Source organism: Eptatretus burgeri, chromosome 3, assembly GCF_056783735.1.
Source record: "Eptatretus burgeri isolate ZD-2024b chromosome 3, Ebu_testis_v1, whole genome shotgun sequence".
In the NCBI taxonomy this organism is placed as follows: Eukaryota; Metazoa; Chordata; class Myxini; order Myxiniformes; family Myxinidae; genus Eptatretus; species Eptatretus burgeri.
The window spans coordinates 53,048,473-53,076,134 of record NC_140963.1 but is presented as its reverse complement, the minus strand read 5'-3'; the positions used below and the strand labels follow the sequence as shown (position 1 = coordinate 53,076,134).

Genomic DNA, 27,662 nt, shown 5'->3' with positions numbered 1-27,662 from the left:
AAGAATCACTTAAGAAAAAAAAATTAAAATTATCGTATTCGGATCTTCACCAGAATTGAACCAATTCTTCCTTCTCCAACACCCAACCCACATTCCAAGTTTCATCTGAATCCGTCCATAACTTTTTGAGATATTGTGTTCACAGAAAGACAGACAGACAAATAGACAGACAGGGGTGCAAGCATAACCTCCACCCATCTTCAGTTGGCAGAGGATACAACCAGCTAACATTGCATCATGTGGGCGTGATTGTGCATGGGGTTATGTAGGGTTAGTGTCGGCTCAGTCCAGTTCACAAATCTGTGATTCGTGGAAGTCGCATCAACAGGATCTGTGAGTTCAGCTAAAATTTGCTTTGGACAGAATGTAGAGTTAATTTAATTACTTCACCGGGTCATCTACATACTGCATATGGATAATGGCAGAATGTTTGACTCTTCCCCCTTCCCCCAAACCCATTCTCATTTATTTCTTCTACTTCCTTTCCCTTCTCTCTCCCTCTTTCACTCCTTGCCAACCCTATTTAAATATATTAATAAAATATCTCACCTTCTACCTTTCTTCCTTGTGTTATTGTTTTTTTTTTCTCAATTCCTCCATACCCTCTCTCCAGATCTCCCCTAAAACGTTGACCTTACATAATATCATACAAATAGTTCTTGTGGACAACAATATTTATGATACCTTCGTTGCAGTCTGATTTTCCATCTTCATTTATGAAGGAAGAAGAGTTTGCAATGTATAAAGATGATCATTAATGATATAATTTACACTTAAAGCATCAGACCTAACTTAGGATTGATGACAAAAGAAGGTGATTGAATGAAGAATGAGTGTGGAAAGCCCTTGTGATGTTTACATTGTGGTATTGGTAACAGGTTAAACATGGAGCCATTACTTCTGTGGGTGACTCTGCTCCTTTCGTCTGCTGCTGTGCCTGGCCGAGCAGACCAAGAAGTCTCTGAAAGTTGCCACAAGCCATTGCTTATGCTCAATACCTGCGACATGCCTGATAAACTGTATGTCTTAATCTTGCATGCAATTTTTATGTCCAATTTTTTTGTACACCATGGTCGAAGCTCGTGGACGAGCTCGTATTAGTACACAAAACTGATCAGGACACAGCAGGACAAAAGGAACAGTCGGGAGAGGGGGGAAACACCAACAGCAGACTTGAAAGATAAGATAGAGGCAGACTTTGACAAACAATGGGTCTGGGGAGGAATGTCGGCAGGAGAGGATTATGGGGTGGACAATGCACAGAAGGAAACTTCTCAATAGGGAAAACTGGTAATTTGGAAGAAAGAGGGATTGGGTGGGATTGGGGGTTGGTGGGGTTAACGAGGGTAGAAAAGATATGGTTTTGGATTGGAGAAAATCTGAGATGGTGGTGAATAGTGGTCTTGAAGACCTGGAGGGAAGAATGAGATTCAAGAGAATGTGGAAGTTGGCTCTACAGGTGGGAAAAATAGAAACTGATGAGTGGAGGTAAGCAGTGATCCTGGATTTAGGTAGTTTCACCAGAAGGAGGTTGATGGTGGACCGTGTGTGCCATACAGAAACCTGGGGGGAACAAAACGTGCAAAAAGCAGAGGGTGCAAGACCAGAAAAGAGAATGTAAAAGACAAAGAGACCACCAACTTGTCTGTGATGGCAAAGTGATAGGCCCATAGACTCAGCTTCACGACAGGAGATTCCATTAAGCTTGAAGGCATTGGTTTCCACAATATCAAGCTGAGCATGTGTGAGGCTGGGGAGCCAGGCCAGAGCAACACTCCATGAAGCTGCAGATGAAGGTCTTGTAGGGGGATAGATCAGGTATGCCAAGGAAGGACATTGAGCGATGGTGGATGCCCAGTCAGCGTCTTGCCTTGGAGGCCAACATTGAAATATGGTTTGAATTCTGGACTGAACTTCATGAAGAAGATTGTTAAGAAAGTAGATAGGAGGGTTTGCCAGACAGTCCTTTCAGATAATGAGAGTGTGAGATTTGTCAGGATTGAAAGACATATTCCAAGCGCATGACCATCTTGTCATTTTTTTCTTCAAGGTTTCAACAAAGGGAAGAGGCTGCAGCCTATCTGTCTGAAGGTTGCAGGATGTCACGGCAGATGGTGAAGTCATTAGTAAACAGATAAAGGGGATTTTCCATGGAGTCAGAGAGATCATTGATGAAGATTAGGAATAGGACTGGACCCACAACACTGTTTTGGGGGCACTCCAGCCTTGACAGGGAGAGTAGATGAAAGGATTCCATTGAGAGCCATGTGTTGGCTACAAGAGTAGAGGAAGTCAGTCAGCCACGTGTGGATTTAGCCTTGGATTCCATAGGCAGAGCATTTGCAGAGCAAGGCAGGATGTCAGACTGTATCAAAAGCACAATATATGTCCGGAGAGATGACCCTAATCTCATGTCTGACATTGAGGGCCTCCATCCATTGTTGGGTGAGTATAAGCAGCATGTTCAAAGTGGAGTGACCTGGTCTGAAACCAAGTTGGTGAACTGAGATTAGGTTATTGGAGGAAAGGAAGGATTTCATTTTTTTTTTTTTTGTATACCTTGTCGAGGCTCGTGTGAGAGCTAACACACAACGCACATCAAGGGGGCATGAGACAAGAGGGGTGGGAGTGGGACAAAACAGTGGGGAACAGACACATTAGGAGATCTGTGGAAGGGAGAGGGATGGGACGGGGAACATGGGGAATAGACGATGGACATTACAGGGACTTTCAGGAAGGAAAGCAGGTAATTTGAAGGAAGTGGGATTGGGTGGATTATCGGGGGTAGAAAAGATCGAGGATTTGGATGGGGATGATAAGAGGTGGTGGTGAACAGCTGTTTTGAAGGCCTGGAGGGAAGAATGGGAAAGAATAGAGTGAGGGGGTTTATTGCAAAGGCGGGGAAAAAAAAGAGGAATGAAAGAGTGAAGGTGAGCAGTGATTCGTGATTTTGGTAGTTTTACCAGAAGGGGGTTGTTGGCGGACCTTGAGCGCCCTGAGGAAATGCGGTGGGGACAAATCGCAGAGAGAGCCAGGGGGGGGCAAGGCTGGAGAGGAGACGGTGGAAGAGAGAAAGACCACCGACCAACCTGCAGTGATTGAGTGAGAGGCCCAAAGACTCAGCATCATTGCGGGAGATGCCGATGATCCGAAATGCCCTGGTTTCTACAGCGTGAAGCCGAGAAAGGCGGGAGGCAGGAGCACCAGCCCAGAGGGGAGAGCAGTACTCCATCAGGCTACGGACAAAAGCTTTGTAAGTGGTCAGGAGCTCAGGAGGGCCGAGGAAAGACTTTGCACGACAGAGGATTCCCAGTCGGCGACTGACTTTGGAGGCGAGGTATGAAATGTGGCTTTCCCAGGAAAGACTGTACCTCAATGGGGCCCGTTTGAAACGAGCCGCTTAAGCAGCTCGCTTCGTTTTCGGATAACCGAGCGGGTTATTATCGTGAGGCCCCGTTGGACCTGATTCTATTATCGGTTATTTAACAACCAACTATATTCCGAGTGCAATATGGCAGTTCAATCAAGGGAAAGGACGCAACGAACGGGTGACATTTAAACAAGCACATTTATTTCACAACCAAACATGCACGTATACGGTCAAAGATGCGGTTATGCAGTCATGCATGCAAACAATGCACGTATTCAATCATGCAATGAATGGGGGTAGGGACAAGACGTGAGCAAGACAAAGAGCTACCACCGTCTATTTATTATGTACACACTTATACAGTTCTACTTACGGACATGGGGCAACAACATTCATACAAAGACACAAAGGAAAAACCCCAGGACAGACGAGGGGTAGACTGGACCTCTTGCGGTCTTTATAGGCACGGAGCCGTGAAGACCGCAAAGGCTCCGAGAGACCGGGCTGGCTACCTTCACCCTCGTGGTGACTCGCTAGGGTGACCCTCAACGTCCCCTCTCCAACGACCCACGGTAAGGCACGGTACAGCAGGCCGCGCGCCTTGGCTCCGCTGCGCTCCTCTCTCTCCAGCTCCCTTCCGCGGCTCCACACACTGCCCACAACTCTGACACGACACTCTCTCCTCTCCTCCACACACCCCACAACCTCCAGCAGCCACGACTCTCCTTGCGTTCAGCGCGCCCTTTTATCTTCACGGCGCCTCGCCCCTCCCTTTTGCCCCCCCCCCTCTTCCAGCATGCGCACGAGGCTTCCAGACGCAGGGCGTTTTCCTCACCGAATCGGGGCCTTTTCCATTCTTTTTCTTTCTCCAGGCGTCTTTTCCGCACGTTTGTCGTTGGGGGGAGGGGTGAGGCCGTTGTCTGTTCTCCCCCGATGAACGCCAGGCTTCTCGCAACCGTGCTGAGGTGGAAATGCGGTGGTGGTGTGGTTGGCGTTATGGTGGTGTGGCTGGCATTTTGTGGCGGTCTTGATGGTGGTGTGGCTGGCGTTTGTGGTGGTCGTGAGGGTGGTGTGGCTGGCGTTAGTGGTGGTCGTGAGGGTGGTGTGGTTGGGCGGTGGTGGTTAAGGTGGTTGTTGTGAAGGCGGCTGTTTGTTGTCTGTGTGAATTGTTTTGGGTTGACGAGAAGGTGGTTGTGGTGATCGTGGTCGTTGTGGTTGGTGGCGCTTTGTGGTGGTAGTAATGGCGGTTGGTCCAAAATAACGATAGTAAAAGAAAAACGGCGAACTCAAAGATCACAGCCCTGCACACGAATAATTGCCCGTTAAACATCGGTGGGAAAATCTATCTGAACCAGACTTATCGACATAACTGATCTAAGGACCTATACAGGGTTCCCACTTATTTTGAGATGTATTTTTAAGGACCTTTTAAGGACCTTTTAAGGACCTTTTAAGGGCTAAAATAACCCCTTTTTAAGGACCACATCCTACAAATTCCAGGGGTAAATTGAGGTGAGTCACCTAGAAATTAACAAAGATAGTAAGTTTACAAAAAATCTATTTTAATAATGAACATACAGAACACAGCAGGAGCTTATTCAGTCGACAAGGCACAACGCGCCACACAGCCAACTGGCAAATTCACTTCACAGTTTCTGTAAAATCAGCCAGGAGCAGTCACAAGTTTCCAGATGGCAGCACTCTCAATGTTAATGTGTTGTTATGTTAAAATGTTATTGTAGGTACTACCACCTGCAAAGTTGCAGCAGCTTCTGACTGCTTCTACACTACAGAACAGTACATTTTGTAAGCTACATGTCATTGTAATATCCAATTAGGACATAGCAGGCAAGGATTTAGCCTACTCCTGAATTTCTCTTTCTAGAAATTTGAGTTCCCCCCGTTTTTGCTTGGCAGAGTGTCTGAGAGCATTTGATTTTACCAGAAGACTGTGGCTAGTTTTGCCACAGCCTCGTCTGCATATTTTTCTGACAATGTGGTCAGACCTTCTATGTCAGTTTCAAACACCTTCTTTCTCTTTTTCAAACCATCCACTTCATCTTCAACCATTTTTCATTTTCTTTGGATGGCTTCTTGCCCTTTCTTTGTTTTCTCTTCTTCAAGATATTGATGGTATTTATGTCGAGAACTGGAGGCTGAGGATAGCAGTTCCTTTGTGATTTCAACTTTGAGCATTCCACCTACCAGTACAAAATAATCAATGATCTGCCTCAGTGCCACAAGCATGCCTTCACCCAGGTTGTCCTTCTCTATCTGTCTGTTGAGGGAAAAACCCCTCTCAGCAGACGCCTGACCATGGGAAACGAGCAACACTTTACGAACTAGACCCCACAACTTCTCAAACTTCTTGTTTTTACCCACACATTCATAGAGTAACATATCTACCGTGTCATCTTCAACCTTGAAGTCCTTTAACCTAGACTTCAGTTCACACCCTGCTACATCCTGTAGTAATTCTTTGTAACTCGCAACCAACATATCTACATTATCACCATCAACTCTGTTCAGTCACCAAATTTTCCAACAGGCATTTGAATTTGGACTTTGAGTGTTCTTGATCAGTCACCATCAACCTGGGATCCAGAGAAGCCATATTTCTGGCTAAACTATACTGAAGAGGAAACCTTTCAAAGATTTTGTTGACACATTTCCCCACAAATAGCCTACATTCTTCTTTGAACTGAAACACCTGGCGTTCACTGATGGCCTTGGTTCTCAGGAGGGACTTCAGTTCACTTTCAGCCTTGAAACCAACTTCAATCTTTTTGTTTTCTACCCTTTCCTTTTCAAGATCCAGTTTTAACAAGTCATATGCAGTAGAAGCATTTTGTAATGCAACTGGCTTAACACACCTCTCTAACAAATTTCTGACAAGTCTCTCAATATCATGAACAAGAAAGGGACCCATTGGCTTGTCTGTTTGGTGCAAGGCTAAAAATGGTTCAACTGCACTGGCTACTGACCTGAAAAAAGACAGTTTTGCAACAGATAGCTTATCATTCATTGCACCACGCAGAGTTTTGTAAGAGTTGCTGGTTGGTTTCGGCTTCTTCTTGCTTTCACATGCTTCAACAAATAACTTCAGGTGAGGCCACAAAAGAATAACTCTGCTGCAGATAGGACCATTGTCAACCCACCTGTGCTTACAAAATTTCAATGGGAAGTCTTTACACCCAGTTACATCAGTAAAATCATCGCGCCTGGCAGAGGTATCTTTAAACAGGTAGTATGGACTGGAGAGAATATCACCAAGATCCCAAGCAGTCTCACGAGCACCGGTCTGGAACGCCCCATGAATGACATGGAGGCCACAGCTCCAAATATTCATCAGGCCCATATCACACTCATCCTTAATTTCTTTCCCCAATTTGTCATAAAAAGACCAATTCACTGAAGGGCCATCCATAGATACCTGCAACAAACCACTTCTACGTAGATTAGAGGTTGATGCATTGAAGTGTTCAAATAAATCAGTTGCAGCAGCATGACCAATGAATTGTGATGTTCGGTATCTAGTGTGGACTTGGTCATGGTGCCAAAGTCTGACATGAATGTCTAATTGTTTATTTTCAGTCTTTGTGTTCATGCTTTCATCGAACAGCAAAACATGTTCACTGTCTTTATTTATGAGACTCTTTAGAAGAGAAGAAAAGTGAGGAGCAAGCACGAATTGGCAGACATATCTACATTTTGTTTCACCGCAGGCAAATGTTTCGGCAACAGGATGCCCTTGAAACATCTTTTTAAAGAAATCAGAAGTTCCCTCACACGAACGAAAGGAATAATGCGACTCGACACAATTCATTGCCCACAACACTTCTGCTATTAGAGTCTGTGTTCCACCATGTCCAGGTCTAGAAGAAGCTGGCACCCGAAAAGGATGAGCAGCAGCCTGAGGGGCAGCAGGCTGAGGAGCAGGGGCAGTATGTGCTGGATTTGCATCTGAGGTTGGCGCAGCTCCCGTATTAAAATAATCTCCCATTCCACCCAAAGTTGAACCCACAGACCTCATAGCTGAAAAATAGAAAAGTACCAGGTATGTAGTGTTGTGGTTGACGAAATTCACAAACCACCATTCAGGTCCCTTAGGTGAGATATCTCTGTAAGTATATGTGTAGTTAGGCCCAAACCCGTTGTTTCGAGGGAATAAATGTCATTCAGTCGGGCTGCGACTCTTCAGGATAGCCGTTTTTCTTTTACTATCTTTATTTTGGACCAGCCGCCATGACTACCACCACCAACCACGTCTCAACAGCCATCACACAACAACCACAACCACAACGCCGCTTCAGAACAACAACCACCAACCACAACGCCGCTTCACAATAACAACCACCAACCACAACGCCGCTTCACAACAACAGCCACGACCTTTACCGTCACAACTCGCCACCATCGCATCACCGTCATTCCCACGCCACTTGTGGGCGCCGATGCTGGACTCGTGCGGGGCGCGCACCGAGCAGCGTGTTCAGAGACATCACAGACTTTCCGAAGAAAAACGGATCAAAAACGACTCACGCCCACTTCTGTTCCGTCCTATCGGCGAGCTGGGGCGATTTGGCCCCGCCTCCAGGGCGTTGGAGTGAGGTCGCGATATGCAAATTCATGGATCAAAAAGCATTCACGCCCACTTTTCCTCGGTCCAATGGGGAGCCAGTTGGAGGTGAAGGGTCGGAGGTAAAGGGTCAAAGGTGGGGGAGCGAGGCCACGGGGGATATAAACGGCCGCACTCGCCATACAGTTCAGTTGGCAGTTGTGAGTTCGGAGGGGAGAAGTCAAGAGTGAAGAGTTGGGACGAGCCAAGAGAGGAGACGGAGAGGGCGATTAGACGGAGCTGTGGAGAGGTGGCGGCGGTGAAGGCGGACGAGGGGGTGCTCGCGTCGGTGCCGGGAGCTGCAGAGGGAGAGGCCAGCAACGCGACCGAGGTCAAGGAGGAGACGCTCGTCGCGGGACCCGAGACAGGGTGATATCCGCCATCCCCCGAGCATCAACAACCCCCTCCTGTTTCCCCCCGCGCTGAGATAGTGCGACAAGGGGGCCCCTTTCCCATCGCCTACCAGACACTGTCCGCGAGGCCCGCGGAGTTGAGGCGCCGCCGCCGCTCTGCGTCTCATCATCAGACGGGTAGGCCCGACACGGTCTCGGCCCCAGGCCCGCCTACCCCCCTCATCCTTGAGGGTGGTTCTTTTCTTTTGCTTTGGGAATATGTGTTGTCGGCGTCGTCTGTGAAGTAAAATTGTATAAGTGTTGCCGTGTGCTCGGTAGTCGGATAGCTCTGCATTGTGTTTCTCTTTTATATTTGCTTTTTGTGTAATATTGTGTTTCTTCTCCTTTTACATGTGCTTTTGGTGTAATTGTATATGTGTGCTTCCCGTTCATCGCGAAATAAATGTGAGTTATGTTGAACTGTTTTCCCGCTTCGCTTCGTCTTTTCTTTCATTGAATCTCCATCTTGCTTCACGTAAAGGGTTGGTCGTGGGCTAAAACGCCCGATAATTAATCGAACCGTCGAGGCCGACGAATAACACCGCTCGGTTATCCCGATAGTACGGAATGGGTCGCTTAAAGTGGCCCGTGTCCGAAGTCGATCTGCGGCGAGGTGCGATCGCCCGGTCTACCCTCCGTGTGGATACTTAGGTAGGTCGAATTTGGCGAGCAACCCTATCCCACGCGGGGGCCGATTGGCACGATCGTGGTGAGACCGAAAGGTCCACCCGTGACTAGTTCCCGGCGTTAGTCCGAGAGGGTCACGACTGGATTGTCCGTCCGGTGGGCGACGTGCCGCGATTCGAGTTACGTGGCCGTCAGCACGCTGGCGGGCGCAAAACCGCAACACTGGTGTCAGGTCGTGCGATACAAATTCATCGCCCTCCTCACGGCACTGGTATCGGAGAACAGGAAAACGGGCTCTCCTGTCTCCAGCTAAATTCACGGGAATCGGTCCAGGGGTGAGAGGAGCGACCCCCGATTCCCTCCAAATTACGAGCGAGCTAAATTAACCCTTTAAGAGAAGCAAGATGGCGTCTCAAGGCGAGCGGGAGCCGGGGGTATTAGAAATGGATGTAGAATGTGTAGAATCCATGGCTCAGGATGAAATCCCCGTGCAGGAAATGTTGGTTGTACAGGAAAACGAACTCGCCCAACTGAACCCAGAGCCCGAAATGGGTGCGGCAGCGGCCGCGGTGTATGACACCTCCCCTCCCCCTCTCCACCAAAACCCTTCCCCAACCCCTGCCGAAACGGCTCACCCAAGCGCACCCGACATGGCCCAGCTATTCACCATGCTGGCAAAAATGAATGCGGAAATGACAGCGAAGATGAGTGCGAACATGAACAAGCAAATGGACGAAGTGAAAACGAGGATGGATGCGAATACACAACAAATAAATGCGGATATGAAAAACGAAATGAAAGGCATGAACGAAAAGATGGATACAAATACAAATGAAATGAAAAACGAAATGAAGGAATGAACAAGCAAATGAGGGAAGAAATGAAAGAGCTGCGGGGTGAGACACAGAACATGGGCCGATGCCTGCAGGCGGGCATGAAGGCCGTGACCAGGGAGCTTAAAATGGCGACTCCACGTCTGGGAACGAACGAGCTGGGAGGGGGTGCAACGGCTGACAGGCCCGCGGTGGAGGCGGGTGAAAAAATAATTCGGGGGGCGTGTTGGGCGAGGGTCGTGACGATGACCGAAAGGGAAAAATTAAATGGGGAGACCAAAACGTGCGAGACGAGACACGAGGTGACGACAAAGGAAATAAAAATAGTAGAGACAAGGGAGGTAAAGGGTGAAGAGGTGACTGAGTTGGCAGAGACACGGGAGATGGGAACGACAGAGGGAAGACTGCACGATGAAGACGGGGTAAGTGACGCACACACACACACGGAGGTAGTGGAGGATAATGGGGGTGAGCTCGCGGAGCGTGTAGGGACCCAGTGCGAGCAGCTGGATGGCCTCCTCCAGGAACGAGGGGAGGGAGTATGCCCCCTTGAGGCGAGTCACGACCAGGTGAGTTCGGTCGTGCTTTGCGAGGTTGAGGGGAGGAGTGCTGCGAACGGGTGCACGGAGAGCTTGGGGGGTATAGAGGCCCCGGAGACCCTTGTGGGGACACGAATCCCCAGTGTGGTTGTCCCTGTGTGTGTGGTGCAAGGCGTGAGTGCGTCCCCGTGTGTGGAAGCGACCCCGTGTGTGAGTGGTGTGGTGGCGATGGTGCCAGAGTACGTGCTTCCCAGCACGCCGTGTGTGGATGAGGCACCGTGTGTGGAAGAGGCCGTGTGTGTGGATGAAACGGCCAGTATGGATGAGGCACCGCGGTTGAGTTCCCCCGCGTGTGTGAGTGAGGGACGGTGTGTGGATGAAATACCGCGGTTGAGTGCCCCGCGTGTTTGAGTGAGGCACGGTGTATGAGTGAAGCACGAGTGAGTGGAAGGCCGCGAGTGAATGGAGCACCACGTGTGAGTGGTATGGTTTATGCAAGGGAGACCGTGTGTGTGAGAGAGCGGTATGTGAGGGAGATGTCGGTTGGCATGCGGGAGCACGCAGCCGCGTCTCCCGGTGTGAATGTAATGGAATGGAGTGTGAGCGTCGTAACACGCAGGTGTGCGTGGGTCGAATGGCGACGACGGCGACATGGGAGGAACGAAAGCCGAGTAGCGGCTGGAGTTGTTTCGAGGACCGTGCCGGGTTCACCCAGCAGTGAGCACGAGGTCCGTGCTGTGCAACGCACGAGGCCCCCACGTGCTCGCTTGCGAGAGTGAAGTCCCGGTCCGGAAACGCACGCGGTGGATTTGCCGATCCCGCGGACGGACAAAGTTTAGGCAGGATTACGGATTTGGACCGGACGGGTTCTTCACGCGGGCGTGTGTGTTAAGCTCCAACGGGCAAAGCACATGTGTTCGCGTGGGGAACCCCTCGAGACGTGGGGCTTGTTTTTTTATGCGCACGGTGACGTCATGGCTGCACGTGGGGTGGGAATCCGGCAGGAGGGGTATCCCTGCCGGATGGTACCGTCCAAGGAGGGACGAGGAACACGTGCAGCTGCATGACGTCACGGGCAGGTGAAAAGTGCGCGAGCTGTGAGTTGCCGCGCTGGTGCTGCGCATGTAAAGAAAAAAAAAAAAAAAAAAAAGCAAGCCTCACTTTCGGGTGCACAGGATTCCTGGGCAAGGGGTGGAAGACCCCCTTGACCCTGGGCACAGGATGGAAACGAGTTAGGGGGAAGGGTTAGCTTAGTTAGACCGGCTCCATGGGGCAGGGGTAAGTCCTCATGGGGCCCGTGGAATGGATTAGTTAGAGGGATTTAGATGAGCTTTAGGTGGGGAAATAAAAGTTATTTTCGAGATTTGGAGACAGTGACAGACTTGTGGATGTGTAGCGGGGACGTAGCTGAGCTACGTAGTGTTAAAAGGAACGTGCTGTAGTTTAAGGGACGACGTGGGAGCACGAGTTAGTTAGGGGAGGTAGTTAGAAGGATGGCAGAGTTCAGTGGTGAGTGTGTCGAAGAGTTGGTGAGTGAAGTGGAAGCATGTGCTTGGTGAGTGAGTGAGGCCAGCGGGTCTGTGTGAATGGAGCGAATGGGGAATGCATGGTGCGATGAGTGATTGGGGGGAGGAGTGACTCCCGCCCAAGGGACCCCGGGGTCAGTATAAAGTGAGTTAGGGGGTTAGTCAAATTGAAAAATGGAAGTCGTTTTGTTGTTGGTGGGAAAGTAGGCTCGATACCCATTTGGAGGGGTGCAGGAGCCCTGTTGACAGGCTGGGAGCGTGGCTGCGAAAGGTGAGTATCGCTGAGTGGGTACCCCGGGCACCAGGCTGGTCGGCCGTGGTAGGCCAAGGGCCCATGGGGGGCCGGGATAGCGTAGTGGGCACGGGTGCGCCTGCTTGGTGCGGGGGCCCGGGGCGCCATTAGCCACGTGGGCAGTGTTGTGGGCACGGGTGACCCTCGGAAAGGGGCCTGGGAAGCCAGCCTGCCACGTGTGCGTTTCAGGGGAGGTGCCATGGGGGGCACTCCCCGGTGTTAGGAAGCTGGTAGGCTCGGAGGCAGTGTAGTGCCCGGGGGTGCCATAGCGGGAGATTCGGCAGAGGGTCGTGCCTACCAAAGGGAGCCACGTGTCCCAGCCATGAGACCGTGTGAGGGCACGGAGAGAAAATTGGGGGGCGAGGCCCGAAATTGTGAGGACACCAACACAGGCGACGGGAATCTGGGTTGTTGGAACCAATAGTTTAAGCGAGAGGCGCTTGTTGGAAGCCCCGGGGTAGTTTAACAGTTAAATGGATAGGGTAGATTAGGAAGTGTACCCCTCCGCACCATCCATCCCCTCGCTCTCGTTGTGGGCCGCTGGACCCACTTTGGTTATAGATCGCTGAAGTCTGGGGAGGCCATTCTGAGGCTTCGTTGGGCCTCGACAAAGGACGCCAGCTCTCCCTTATTCCCCTCCGGGAAGGGAACGTAGGGGTTGGGAGTAGGCTAGGTGACAGGATAGGTTCGCCGAACAAGGACGATAAAGGGGGTTAGGGGACGATTTATAGTGGGGAAGTAAAAAAATAAGTTGGGGCTAAATTGGGGTTTGACAAATTAAGGGAGTGGGTATGTACAGTGACAGGCAAAGGCGATAGGTGGGAGGGAGACAGGTAGGTAGGTCCGAGCCCGCCTTCCGAGTGGCCAGCACCACCGCACTCCCTCCACCAACCTCCACTGAACGACAAAGGCTGGCCAGCTTCATCTGCCGGCTGCGTTGCTGCAAGGCAAAGGCCGGCCCACTTCATCGGCAGCTGTTGTTTTGCTGCAAGGCCTGTGCCGGCTGGATCGTCTGCAGCTGCTGTGCTGCAAGGCCTGTGCCGGCTGGATCGTCTGCAGCTGCTGTGCTGCAAGGCCTGTGCCGGCTGGATCGTCTGCAGCTGCTGTGCTGCAAGGCCTGTGCCGGCCGGATCATCTGCAGCTGTTTTCTTCAAGGCCTGTGCCGGCCAGTTCATCTGCCGGTTGTGTTTGCCTGCAGCGGCCTTCTTCTGCGAGCTGTGTATGCCTGCTACCTTTGACATGCCATGCCCACTGCCCCTGTTCACCAGCCCTGTTCAATTTTTGCTTTTCCCCCCTGTTCATTGCCATGTGCGCCAGGATCAGAAAGCAACAGTTTGCAAGCTGCAAGAACTGCCCTGTTGGCAGCTACGACACGGGGCTGCAGTGGCGGCCCGTGCACCGTGTTTGCGTCCATCCATTCATCCATCCATTCATTGTGTTCATTGCGTGTGCCACTTGAGCTGGCACGGAGACTACGTTTGTGCAGCCCATGCACCGTTGTGGTTCACTGTGTTCAGTTCAAACCATTCATCCATCCATTCGTTGTGTTCATTGCGTGTGCCACTTGAGCTGGCACGGAGACTACGTTCGTGCAGCCCATGCACCGTTGTGGTTCACTGCGTTCAGTTCAAAAGGGAAGGCCTTGGACTGCGTGTGAGCAGCCGGCCACGTTCCCTGTCACCTGCATTGTTTGAGCCAGAGACTGCATGTGAGCAGCCTGGCTCCCTGCTAACTGCTTTCTTTTTGCAGAGTTCATTGATCCTGGGCCATGGTTTAGTGTAAAATTTGTAAGTTAAGGTAAGATGTACTGTAAATATGAGTGCGCCCCCGGCATGTCTGTCCTAGCGCCGGCAATTTTATTTAAGTCGTCTGTGTGAGTGAGTTTGTTTAGGTAGTTACTCAGCCCTCAGGTTATTTATTTTGGGGACACGAATACCATGAATGTCGCACTCAGGGATCCGTAGGTAAAATGTACTAGGGGAAAACTACACATGATGGCACACGAAAATTTGACAACTCGGGACGAGTCTGTAAAAAGGGGAGGGGGTAGTGTTGTGGTTGACGAAATTCACAAACCACCATTCAGGTCCCTTAGGTGAGATATCTCTGTAAGTATATGTGTAGTTAGGCCCAAACCCGTTGTTTCGAGGGAATAAATGTCATTCAGTCGGGCTGCGACTCTTCAGGATAGCCGTTTTTCTTTTACTATCTTTATTTTGGACCAGCCGCCATTACTACCACCACCAACCATGTCTCAACAGCCATCACACAACAACCACAACGCCGCTTCACAACAACAACCACCAACCACAACGCCGCTTCACAACAACAGCCACGACCTTTACCGTCACAACTCGCCACCATCGCATCACCGTCATTCCCACGCCACTTGTGGGCGCCGATGCTGGACTCGTGCGGGGCGCGCACCGAGCAGCGTGTTCAGAGACATCACAGACTTTCCGAAGAAAAACGGATCAAAAACGACTCACGCCCACTTCTGTTCCGTCCTATCGGCGAGCTGGGGCGATTTGGCCCCGCCTCCAGGGCGTTGGAGTGAGGTCGCGATATGCAAATTCATGGATCAAAAAGCATTCACGCCCACTTTTCCTCGGTCCAATGGGGAGCCAGTTGGAGGTGAAGGGTCGGAGGTAAAGGGTCAAAGGTGGGGGAGCGAGGCCACGGGGGATATAAACGGCCGCGCTCGCCATACAGTTCAGTTGGCAGTTGTGAGTTCGGAGGGGAGAAGTCAAGAGTGAAGAGTTGGGACGAGCCAAGAGAGGAGACGGAGAGGGCGATTAGACGGAGCTGTGGAGAGGTGGCGGCGGTGAAGGCGGACGAGGGGGTGCTTGCGTCGGTGCCGGGAGCTGCAGAGGGAGAGGCCAGCAACGCGACCGAGGTCAAGGAGGAGACGCTCGTCGCGGGACCCGAGACAGGGTGATATCCGCCATCCCCCGAGCATCAACAACCCCCTCCTGTTTCCCCCCGCGCTGAGATAGTGCGACAAGGGGGCCCCTTTCCCACCCCCTACCAGACACTGTCCGCGAGGCCCGCGGAGTTGAGGCGCTGCCGCCGCTCTGCGTCTCATCATCAGACGGGTAGGCCCGACACGGTCTCGGCCCCAGGCCCGCCTACCCCCCTCATCCTTGAGGGTGGTTCTTTTCTTTTGCTTTGGGAATATGTGTTGTCGGCGCCGTCTGTGAAGTAAAATTGTATAAGTGTTGCCGTGTGCTCGGTAGTCGGATAGCTCTGCATTGTGTTTCTCTTTTATATTTGCTTTTTGTGTAATATTGTGTTTCTTCTCCTTTTACATGTGCTTTTGGTGTAATTGTATATGTGTGCTTCCCGTTCATCGCGAAATAAATGTGAGTTATGTTGAACTGTTTTCCCGCTTCGCTTCGTCTTTTCTTTCATTGAATCTCCATCTTGCTTCACGTAAAGGGTTGGTCGTGGGCTAAAACGCCCGATAATTAATCGAACCGTCGAGGCCGACGAATAACACCGCTCGGTTATCCCGATAGTACGGAACGGGTCGCTTAAAGTGGCCCGTGTCCGAAGTCGACCTGCGGCGAGGTGCGATCGCCCGGTCTACCCTCCGTGTGGGTACTTAGGTAGGTCGAATTTGGCGAGCAACCCTATCCCACGCGGGGGCCGATTGGCACGATCGTGGTGAGACCGAAAGGTCCACCCGTGACTAGTTCCCGGCGTTAGTCCGAGAGGGTCACGACTGGATTGTCCGTCCGGTGGGCGACGTGCCGCGATTCGAGTCACGTGGCCGTCCGCACGCCGGCGGGCGCGAATCCGCAACAGTATTTACATTGTAATCAATACATACCAGATACCATGCATACTGCGAGACAATTCGGTCAATCACTCAATACCCAAAAGATCGTTGATCATATATCAGAATACACAAACACAGTTTCACTCACCTTGTAGATGTTTTTGTCCTTTACCATGGACGGTAACGGCAGAAACTCCCAAGCTTTTCACAGATAAGAGAAAGATTTGCGGCACGCAAGACAACGAGCAGAAGATCGACATCCGGAATCTTTCTCCAACCATCCTTTGAACTCCGGTTTATCAAGCCAGGTCGCTTGGAAATAGCATTGTCCAGGCATCCTTTGATGTATTGTGCATGTAAATTTGGGTCAACAAATTCTATAAATGCCGATGATAATGGATACAATAGGCTTATTGTTCAGCTCTTTTATCGTGATGACGGCGATCACAATGGCGGTCGAAGTTTGCCGAGATGATCCGAATGCAGACACGTGACCACTTTGGCAGCCACGCAAAAACAAAGCCACGTGCTCTGGCATAAGGGCGGGCGGGAATGAAATGCCACCATGCCGCTTAACCGGTAAACAGTTTTTTTCACGTTACTAAGTTCACGTTACTATTCACGAAAAGTTCACGTTATTATTTAAAGATTATTCCATTTATCGTATTGTAATTTCGTGAATACATTATTTATTTCGTAAATACACGATATATCATAAATACGTAAAGACATTATGACGCGTTTCACTATTGGCTTCATCAAGGCACGTGACGAAATATCGGAAGTTGTTGCTGTTTTTAATTATTTTTTTATTATTATTATTTTTTTTAGCCGACAAAACCTTTAGGACGCTGCTCGTGGACACATTTGTCCTTGTTTTGAATACTAGTGCGAGGAAAATGAAACACCCTTCACCAAATAACAGGAAAATCTGATTTTTTTATTGACTTTTGAACATTTTCCTGAAATTTAAGGACATTTAAGTCCTTAAATTGTACAACTCAGAAATGTTGGACTTTTATGGGTTTTAAGGACCCGTACGAACCGTGCTATATGGTGCTCTGCGAATTTCCACAGCCGTAACAATATGTAAGCCATCATTCGTTATCGATGTGCCGAGTTTGAACAACATCGGTAAATGCATGTCTGAGAAATGGTTGAGGACATGTTCAACATCGGGTTATTTTTACAACTAAAATGGCCACCCGTCAGCCATCTTTGATCGCATCGTGAAACAAAATGATGTGCGTATGTACACTATAATTTCTTGTCTTTGTGCAAAGTACGAATAAACTTGGTTCATACATGTCTGAGATATGGTTGCAGACGCACACATTCCCCTATGGACAAAAGGAGGCTCCATAAATGGGTGAAAAGAGGAACAAAAAGTGGAGGTGTACAGTAATCCAGGATTATAGGAGTTTAACTGGGGGTAATGGGATGGAGGGGGCGGGGGGGGGGTAACTGGAAGAACGCCTGAATCTTAGATGAACTGGAAAGGATTGGAGAGGTAAGAGAGCAGAAGGAGCTAAACAACAAGGCCACCGACTGGTCTGATGTCAGCAACAGTCCTTTTGCTTCAGCCTCATCATGGGAGATTGCAATAATATTGTTGAGAGTTTTACATTCCATAGAATCCAGGAAAAACAGATATGATGCTGAGGTGGCAGCTATCATGAAAATAAGTAATCCATTGAGCTCTCTATAAAAGCCTTATAAGCGGTGAGTGGTTCTGCTTTAACAAAGGAAGACTTGGAACAATGGAGGATGCCCAGATGTAATACAGACAAAGTTTAAGAACAGTTTAACAAATCTCTGTTTCAGCCCCCATTTCTTTCAAAATACCCAAAAGAATACCCATCAATACTTTTGGTTTTGTATCACCACTTCCTTTGCTCATCAATTATTTCATCCTTCTCAACTCATTCCTCATTTTATCAGTATACTTCTTAATTCCTGCAGTTGTGCTATTTCTCCTTCCAATGTTATTGTCTTTTTATCAGTAATGAAGCATGGTTGTGTTTTTATTTTGGTTTCAATGGAGGTTTATCACTCATTTGCATGTTTACTTTTCAAAAACCCAATAGGAACGATCTCGAATGGTCAGGACTTTTATCAAAACCAGGACCACCAGGACCACCAGGACCACCAGGACCATCTGGACTACCTGGAGCAGTTGGAGCACCAGGTACAATTATTTCTGGGAGCTGGAGATGTCTCGATTTCTTCTTGAGTTAGAGTTCTCAGCAAGAGATAAGCTCTCAGGTTCTGCTTCTTGCCGAGCACAGACAAGTTGGGGACCTTGCTGTCATCTGCCTCTCACGATCTTGCTCCACTTGCACATTTATTTTCAGCCTCCCATCATTCCACTTTGCAAGCGGCTAGTGTTCTATGAAAAACACTTACCCTGTTACCTATCTCCCTCCACACTCCTCCATCTAATATTATTGCTCAGCTCAATAACCCATTTTTTCTCCATCTTTGAAACAGACCTTCTAGTCTGTAGTCTCTGAGTCTTTCACTCCAGTCCTTCAAGACTGAGGAACATCAACACCTCAAAGTCTCTTCCTACCCCTGAGCTTTTCGTTACACTCCCTGACCTACCACCTTTTTCCCCTTGCTAAATCTTTTCCACATTGTTGTTATCTCTACCACCTAAGGTGGACGGAGGTTATGTTTTCACCCCGTCCGTCTGTCTGTGAGCAGGATATCTCAAAAAGCAAGGACAGATTTGAACAAAATTTGGTGGACAGGTTGGGTGTGTGACAACGACGAATTGATTAGATTTTGGTGAAGATCCAGATCCAGATATTAGAATTACTAAGTACTTCTTCACTATTGAGAGATGCGGTCAAAAACGATAAATAGCACGATATTCTCCTAAGGTTATGGATGTATTTGGAGGAAACTTGGTGGACAGGTTGAGTGTATGATGAGGATGAATTGATTTGATTTTGCTGAAGATCGGAATGCAGATCCATGTCGGTATCCGAGAATTAAAAAAAAAATTTAAGTTATTCTTCACCCTTCAGAGATGGGCCAAAACGATACATAGCATGATATTTCAAAAGGTTTGGGGCTGTTTATAATAAAACGAGGTGGATGAGTTGTTTCGGTGACAAGAACAAGCCAATTCGATTTTGGTTCAGGTCCGGATTCAGATCCGACCGACCAGTGGGATACAAAATGTAAACTGTTAAGCCTGGTGGAAGTATTCGCTCCACTGAGTCACATTATAGTTTGTCTTTGTGTTCTTGTTTGCTTGTCCTTTTTCACTTCTTTTTGCTTCTTGGCAAGATGATTTATATAGATGGGGGAATCATGCCGTCAGTCACGCAACGGATGTTAATTGACCGAGCGAACCAACATTGCGTGCCGCACCCTATCGTTCATCAGAGACCCATTAACTGCTTGGGCTAATTACCCCCAGGAGTGCTATCTCAGATCAAAACCAGAGCAGGATAAGTCAAAACACAATGCTAAATCTTTCATGCATTTATTACATGCAAGTATGGCAGAAATTGGTAGGAGAAATGGAGTTTGGGATTCAAGCAAATATGGCAGAAATTATCTGCCACACGGCAGATCCACCATCGGATGCCTTAAATCAATCACTTAGCACTCTAAAACAAAGGCACCAGACATTTGAAGAAATTAGACAGTGGGGGAGGAGGGAGGAGAAGTGGTACTGGTGAGAAAGAAGTAGCAAGGGGTCATCTATGTGCCCCGACACACCTTCCACAACCCGGCTGGATTGTACCCACCCATTGGTTCGGTGGTTATAGCTCGCCTTCTGCACGCTCTCTCCCAGGATTCTCCCTCCGCTCACGCCACGGTCATCTGAAGTGCCTGATTATCTTTGGCTGAACGTGATGCACTGCACAGCTCAAAAATAACAGCCGGTGATGCGTGGTGAGGCAGACTTGGTGTGGTGTGAAAAAGTCGCAAATAATACGAAAAGAGAGAGACGAAAAGTCAACAAAGTGTAAAGAACATTGGAAAGTGAAGAAGTGCAAAGTCCAGAAAGAAAGTCGGTGTCGGAGTCAGAAAGTAAAGTCAGAAAGGAAAGTCAGAAAGAGGGTTAAAAAACATCTGAAGCGAGGTCAGAACAGTAAGCAACCAAGTGAAGTCGAAGTGTATAATCTCTTATAATCTATATATGTCTCTTTCCATTCCTGCATCTCTCCCCTTATTTCTTCCCCCACCATTCATCCTGCGGCTTCAAGACTCCTGTTGGTGCAGGAATCGTAAGGGCGGTCAGAACCCCCCCCCCACCCCATTAGTGATTGTCTGGGTCTCGTCCCACTACCCAGCAATGGAGTATTGGTGCTCACGTGTCACTTTCGATGGATTGCTTCCTCTTGGAGGAGGTTGACTTTGAGGTTCCTCCTCAACCTCTCCTTCAAGCCAAATGTGCCACATTTTCTGCTAAAGTGAAGGATGTGGTGATGGTGTTACCTGTGTGCATGAGTGTGTTGCCAGCGGAAAATGGTTCGAGTCCAGAATATAGGAAGGAAAAGACCATGGACTTAAGCTCGCTCACATTCGTAACGCATCTCGATCCACATGCATGTGATATATCTTAACTGCAATTCAGGATTTTAAGGAATAACTCACTTTAATATAATTATGTGAATGCACTTTGTCCTTCCCAGGGAAGGGGGAAAGGGGGGGGGGCTCACAGTCAACCTTCACAAAATTCTGAAGCTGGAACTTTATGAAGGCCCTGAGTTGATAATGAAATGCAGCACTTCACTTTAAAATGACATCGATTCATTAACTTAGTCACTTTCAGTCTCACTGTGATTTACAAAGGAGAAAAACTCCTGAATTTTCCATTGTCGTAATTATTTTTTAACATTGTTGCAGGAATCACTGGACCAGTGGGTCCAATGGGTGAAAAGAGTCCAATAGGTCCAAGGGGTATGCCAGGCTTGCCTGGTATAAAAGGTGAACAAGGCGAAATGGGTTTACATGGTCCAGCAGGACCAATTGGATTGCCTGGACAGAACATAGGAACTGCATTGGATTGTGTGAACGTGAGTTCACAGAGAACAAGTGTGGAATGTCCCAAAAGTGAGTACTGTTTTTTACTTTTAAAATCAAAGTACATTTGTATCACAAAAATCAGAACTATAAAGATCCTGAACCATGTTATACAAACAAACTTCCATCCAGTGATTCAAGGTGGATGCCGCCACCACCACGTGCAGAGCAGAATTAGCAAGTGGCGATTATTTTCTTAACTCACACATACATTGTCCATCTATGCTCCCTATACCGATCCCTTTCATCACTTTAATCTGTCCTTTTGCTGTCCCCAAAGCTTCAATATCTGTATGAAAGAAAATGCAATAAATGTACTTGATGAATGGTGAAAGAGCCAGGAAAGTGTGTGGACAAGGAAATAAGGAAATACAAAAGAGGAAAGTCAGATGAAGATGTCATTGAGTATATCACTCTTCTTCTTTTTCTTCTGCAATGGACACAATTATTCCGACGTTCTCGTGGGATTGGTCGGGGAAACTTGCCCCACCCAAGTCTATCACGACCCGGCCGGGTGTACTTTTCCCAGCGGTGATTTAGGGACATGTTGGACATTGAAAAGTCATGGAGTTATTGGCCTCATGGTGGTTACCTTTTACCTGTGGGCTGGAGACAGCACTGCCTGACCACATTTCCAAAAATACACCTTATAGTGGTGACCTTTGGTGGCCTCAAAACGGGCTTCAAGGCCGATGTGTGATCGCTCAAAACCTTGTCCAGATTCTCTAGTTCCAACAAGCAAAATGTATGGGCTCCAGGTGCTCCGGTTCGGCCATAAAATAATAATGTATAAACACACAAACACTTGAAAATATTTTCAAGATTTCAATATTGTCAATGCACAACTTGTGCCAAAACCCCGACGTTGTTTTTTCCCCCATGCAGTGTTGGGTACCCCACCCAAGCTGGATCACCCGATAAACATCGGGTTAATTAGATTTTAGTAAACCATCACGAAGATTGATGTTTAAAGATGTACCCGAGAATGCACCACAAAGATGTACCTGAGATGGACCAAATGGCCTCATTTCTTTTTGGGGGGGAAGGGGTGAATTTTTTGCCAATGTCCTGAACCTGGGTACCACCCAGCACATTTGCAATATTTGGTGGAGATTGGCACAGCCGTTTTTTTTCTTCTATGATTTCAGACATACACAAACATACACACACACAAAGATATCCTTGTGGTGATCGGGGTTTCGTAGTGGGGGGGCGGGGTGGTAGCTTAAAACCTTGTCCGGATTTTGAAATACGGTACCTACATCCAAAATTTTGGGTCTCTAGGTGCTACTGTTCAGCCATGAAAGAATTACGTACAAACGCACATCCAAACACACAGACACTTGAAAATATATATAATTATGTTGCACGCCCACCGAAGGTGACAATCCAGTCGTGACTTTCCGGACCAACCCCGAAATCCAGCCACGGATGCCTTAACGCATCATAAACTAGTCAATTATTCTGTCCACGCGCTACAGGGTCAATCGCCGAATTGTCGATATACCTAACTATTCGCGCAGACAGAAATACCGAGTGTTTATACCTCGACGGGACCTGTACGAAAACGAGCCGAAGCGTGCTCGTTCCGTGTGCGAAGCCGAGCGGTTTTAATTCGCCAAATCCCGTCGGACCAGATTATCACGTTTGTCGGCCTCAATAGCGAGTTAACATCCCGAGCGCACCGTGGCGGTCAATGGCAGAAAAGTGATGCAACGAGCAGGTGAACATTCAAACAATGGGGCATTTAATTTCAGTAGGCATGCAGTCAATGAATGGGGGGATGGGGATGAGACACGAGCAAAGCCTACAGCCGATGCCTATTCAATCATGTACACAATCATGCACTTAATCTGTTCTACTTAGGAAGACAAGGCACCACAGACTTTCATCCAAAACCAAAGAAAAGAATAGGGCTCACGAGCCTGTATTTCAAACTCGGAGGCCTGGTTGACTGAGGGGCTCCAAAAGGCCGGGCAGGTTACCTGGCCGCCCCTGGTGGCGACTCGATGGTCTTTGGATCGGCGACCCTTGGTGTCTCCGTTCGGTCTGGTGCGTCGCGAATGTGCCAGTCGCTTGGGCGGCTTGACGAGCAGCTTCAACGGCTGCTTGGTCGGCCTCGGTGGCCAGGCTTCGTCGCGGCCCCTTTCTGGTGAGCCTAGCCGGCGACGCTTCAGAGGAGCGAACGGGTCTCTTGCTCTTTCAGAGTTGATTCTCCTCTAGACCCTGTTCACTCCTCAGCGTCGCCCGACCGTATCAGGGCTGTCTGCCCGGACCCACACGCTCCGCTGCCAGCCCCGACTCCCGACTTCTGATCTCCACCAGAGAACGACCCGTGAGCAACGACGAACAACCACGAATCACTTCTCCGACACTCTTGTGACACGACACCGACTCTCTCTGAACCTGCTTGAGTTCCGCCCTTATATCGGCCAGGAGCGAGCCATCCCTTGATCTTTCAACCTGAGGCCAGGCTCCGCCCACTGTTCGCATCCGACCTTTCACCCCTGGTGAGCCTCTCGGGAAACCCCAAGTTTGACGTCACCCGTGGGTTTCGGGGAAGTCGCTCTGTGATCCGGTTATGCAAATTAGATTCACACCGCGGCGCACAATGGCGGCTTTGAACAGTGGTGGCGGTGGGGAGCGTTGCTCGTCGATGGTGAGGAGTTTTGGTATGATGTTTCGAAATTAAAGACAGAGAAAGAACTAGAACGGGCACTCATAGGAGCGCATACCTTCGCCGCCACTACTTTTTTTGTTCTTGGTATGAGTGTGGGGAACTGGTTTCATATGAATGGTCTTATGACACAAACCACATATCTATAATGTCATGACCCCCCCCACCCGACTTTCGGGGGCTACGGACTAAACAACAATCAACTCACGTCGTTTTGGCGAGTCTTCACTCGCAAGCTCGGTGAATACAACGTTTCAACAAGAGAAGGTAATCTCGTTTGATGCTGGTTTCATGCAAATCGAATAAGAATTGACTGAGTTATGCCGAAAACCGCATATTTTTCAAGGGCGTGACCCCCCCCCCAACATTTTACCCCAACTGGCGACATGTGTTATGACGTCATTGTGTCACAAGATTGTGCATTAAATTCTGAACATTTTGGTGCTGGGTTCATGTAAAGCGGACAAGAATTGACCGCGTTATGACAAAAACCGCATATTTTTCAAGGTCGTGACCCCCCTGACTTTTGACCCCTAACCGGTAACAAGAGTATGGGCGTCATTGTGTCATATTGCATATCACAAGATGAGGCATTGAATTCTGAACATTTTGGCATTAGTTGCATGCAAATTGAATAAAAATTGACCGTGTTATCGTAAAAAGACGATTTTGACCTTTTCGTGACCTTGACCTTTGACCCGAACGATCCCAAAATCTAATCGAATGCTTCCTGGCTAATAACCAGGAAGACAGACACAAATAAATAAATAAATAAATAAATAAATAAATACACGCCGACCAAAACATAACCTTTTGCAGAATGCGAAGGTAATAACGGCTAACTCAAAGATGCACAGCCCGGCGCACGAATAATTCCCTTTACACATTGGTGGAGGAATCTAACCTAAAACACGTATTTATCGAAATAACTGATCTCTGGGGAACCTGAATGGTGTTCTGTGAATTTCCACCACCGTAACAATACCTCTCACGGCTAACCAGACTTTTGAATGCCAATATAATTATTTATATATGAGAATCCCTTAATAAGCAGAATAAAATAAAAATAATAGGTGATTCTACGATAATGAATAATAATAAAGATTATTTGAAAGGTCAATCTGTTTTGGGGAACTAGTTGCACCTTCACTGGGCAGATTTATCATCTTTCAATTCAGAAAAAGAGATATAAAGTTATTTAAAATGCAAATATTTGTTATTAAAATAGATAATGTCCAAGCACATAGAATTGTAATAATCATTTCTTATTTGAGTACATTTTCCATGAAAGGTTACAACAATACATTTCCTTTTCAATCACGTTTAACTATAATTGGCAACATTTTACTATTATTATTATTACTAGGACATGCCCGTACGTGCGTGGCCGTACGTGAAAAAAAAAAAGAAAAAAAACTTTCAAACCCAAGCCAGAAACAACAACCACACTGGCCGTTCCTTCGCACGTGCGTGCCCGTACGTGCGTGGCCCTACGTGCGTGGCCATACGTGCAAACCAAAAAAATGAAAAACTTTAAAACCGCGAGCCAGAAACAAACACACAGGCCGTTCCTTCGCTCTCGTAAACGACGACTGGATTGGGGCATTGTGTTTATCCATTAATACGCAAAAGAAATCGAGAAATTATTAGAATACATTAAGTCATCACCATCCGGAAGTGGTGCGTGCCCGTACGGAATGTTCACATCATTCCACGAATTATCGCTTGCATTGAAGTAACAACTGCTGTGATACTGACAGACACAGAGTTAATTAAAATCCAAATTAAAATCAAGTTTACCTCCCTGTCTTTGCTTGCCATGACATTCGCTGCCATTGACCATTGCCACTCCTACGCCACGGTAACTAAGGCACCGATCCCCATCGTAACCGGCATGGCACATGACGTCATCGTCGGCCGGCTGCGCACCGGCCTACGCAGCAGCGTGTCCTGTGATTGGTAACTAAATGGCGCATCGGCCACGCCTACGCAGCAACGTGTCCTGTCATTGGTTGGTAAATAAATGGACATAACTTGGGAACCACAAGTCCGATTAATATCAAACCTTGAAAACGCACATACTCAGGTCCTCAGCAATATAGCTGGCAAGTTTCAATTAGATCGGACCAGTGGTTGTCGAGAAACAGCGGTCACAGACAGAGACATACACACACACAGACACAGACACGCACAGATTGCTGGAATGAGAGATAGATTATTATTGTTGTCACCCTCAAACCCATGATGCTAATTTTGGAGAAATTTGCATTGACAAACCCATGGATCGATTCAAAATAATGAGAATTGGGCTGAGTATGAATTATATTGGTTGCCTGAGCCAATTTTTTTTTGAATAATAAATGTCCCCTCTGAGCTGACGAGCCTGGGTTCAAATCTCGGCCCAGCTATAAACTGTCACTCTGGTGCAAGTGGGTTGGGTGATGCATCAATGCAAGTGTCATCCCTCGGCTGGAAGTTAATCTTGATGTTCTGTCTGCCAGCATGAGTTGGTGGATCCCACGGTGACCTTCGCCAAGAGTCCATGAATTATCGCTCGAAGCCTGACCATCCATCCATCCATTGGAACCATACTCTGTACAGAGCGTCCATGCTGCTGAAGCAGTCTCCTGGGCTATTGGGCACAATCCTGAACAGGTTGTCACTGTGACTCAGGATATTTGAATGGCTCAATCATCCCAGCAAGCTGGTACTCATTTGGCCAAGCAAGCTGGATGACAGGCTGAATCAACCCCACCTGATATGAATTAAACTCCCAGCAGGATTTGAACTCATGACCCGAGGATCCCAAGCCCATCACCTTAACCATTAAGCCAACACCAGGCATAACAGAAGCCTGACCAAATTACAAATTCCTGCCAACTTCAGTGGAATGTCAGACCTGGGCAGCAGTTCATGAAAGCCTTGGACCAAAAAACGTTCTTCAGTCGATCACACAAGATGGCAATAATGGGGGCAATTAAAGAATCATCATTCTGGTGCAGTGCCATCAGGGTAAGCTATATAATCGGGTGTGCTGTCCAGAAGAATAAAAATTGTGGCTCTCTCCTCTGCTGTCGGTTATGGAAGTGAAAAATCTTGAAATTTTTTGCAAACAGTGGGCTACCTCATTGGAGTTATCTGCATAATTCACACGACCTCTGGAAGATGAGGTGTTGTGATCTCAATATGAAACATGCACGTTTGGTCGATTGTTCTTTAACCTTCTTTATGAACTTGTGGTGCATCACAAATTATTGAATTGGAATGAAGCCAAATATTGCTTTCGCTCGTCTTTGCAAGAGCTATCACTGATAAAAATGTCTGTGTTGTTTGTTTATATATCGACCTGAATAGGCTATACCGCCACCTCCTGTGCCTGTGGTATGGGGTGTGGCTCATGGGACATTCAGAACGATAACAAGTGCCACTGTCAGTGCTATGGCATCGACTGGACAAGCGCTCGCTGCTGCAAGCTCGTCTAAGTGAAGGGGGTAGCACCTTCTGTTACCATCATACACACTCATAACACAAGAACCATCATCACCAACATCGGACAAACTCACAGCATCATCAGCAACCATCATAAACATGGTCACATGACTGACTACACCAGAACATTTAAATGGTCATGATGTTGTTTTTTTTGTTTTCTTTGATTTGGTTTGATTGTATTCTGTGCATTTGCAACACTCAATAAATGAATTATCTTGATTTGAAAACCTTATATTTGTGAAATACTTTTTAAGATACATTTGCAGTCCTAATGAAGGAGGATTAAACACACATCCTTTGATGTCAAGGGCTGTCAGAAGAGCTCAGAGGTATCTAAACACGGAGACTCGCTTTGGAACTGTCCAGCCTTGGTTTGAATCACGTCACAGCTATAAAATTCCATCGTGGAATTTCACAGGAAGGGCGACGCTTCAATGTACAGGTAGGTGTAGTGTTCAAAGGTAGGACA

At 48.0% G+C, this 27,662-nt stretch overlaps 1 protein-coding gene across 1 annotated transcript; it reads left to right on the top strand.

Annotated features, from left to right (window-relative positions):
- The first annotated feature begins 181 nt into the window (after positions 1–181).
- LOC147029886 (uncharacterized) lies at positions 182–27,420 on the top strand. The gene is made up of 5 exons (XM_085873365.1): positions 182–333; positions 879–1,019; positions 18,066–18,166; positions 20,848–21,054; positions 27,056–27,420. Exons 2-5 carry the CDS (start codon positions 886–888, stop codon positions 27,181–27,183), a joined length of 570 nt encoding a protein of 189 aa, XP_085729491.1. The 5' UTR covers positions 182–333; positions 879–885; the 3' UTR covers positions 27,184–27,420.
- The last annotated feature ends 242 nt before the right edge of the window (positions 27,421–27,662 follow it).

What these genes read in the sequence shown, in the direction of transcription:
- LOC147029886 (XM_085873365.1), top strand. Translation starts at nt 886, where the DNA reads ATGGAGCCATTACTTCTGTGGGTGACTCTGCTCCTTTCGTCTGCTGCT. An exon ending in TGGAGCAGTTGGAGCACCAG is followed by an intron (nt 18,167 to 20,847) that starts GTACAATTATTT and finishes ACATTGTTGCAG; the next exon opens with GAATCACTGGACCAGTGGGT. An exon ending in AAGTGTGGAATGTCCCAAAA is followed by an intron (nt 21,055 to 27,055) that starts GTGAGTACTGTT and finishes CGACCTGAATAG; the next exon opens with GCTATACCGCCACCTCCTGT.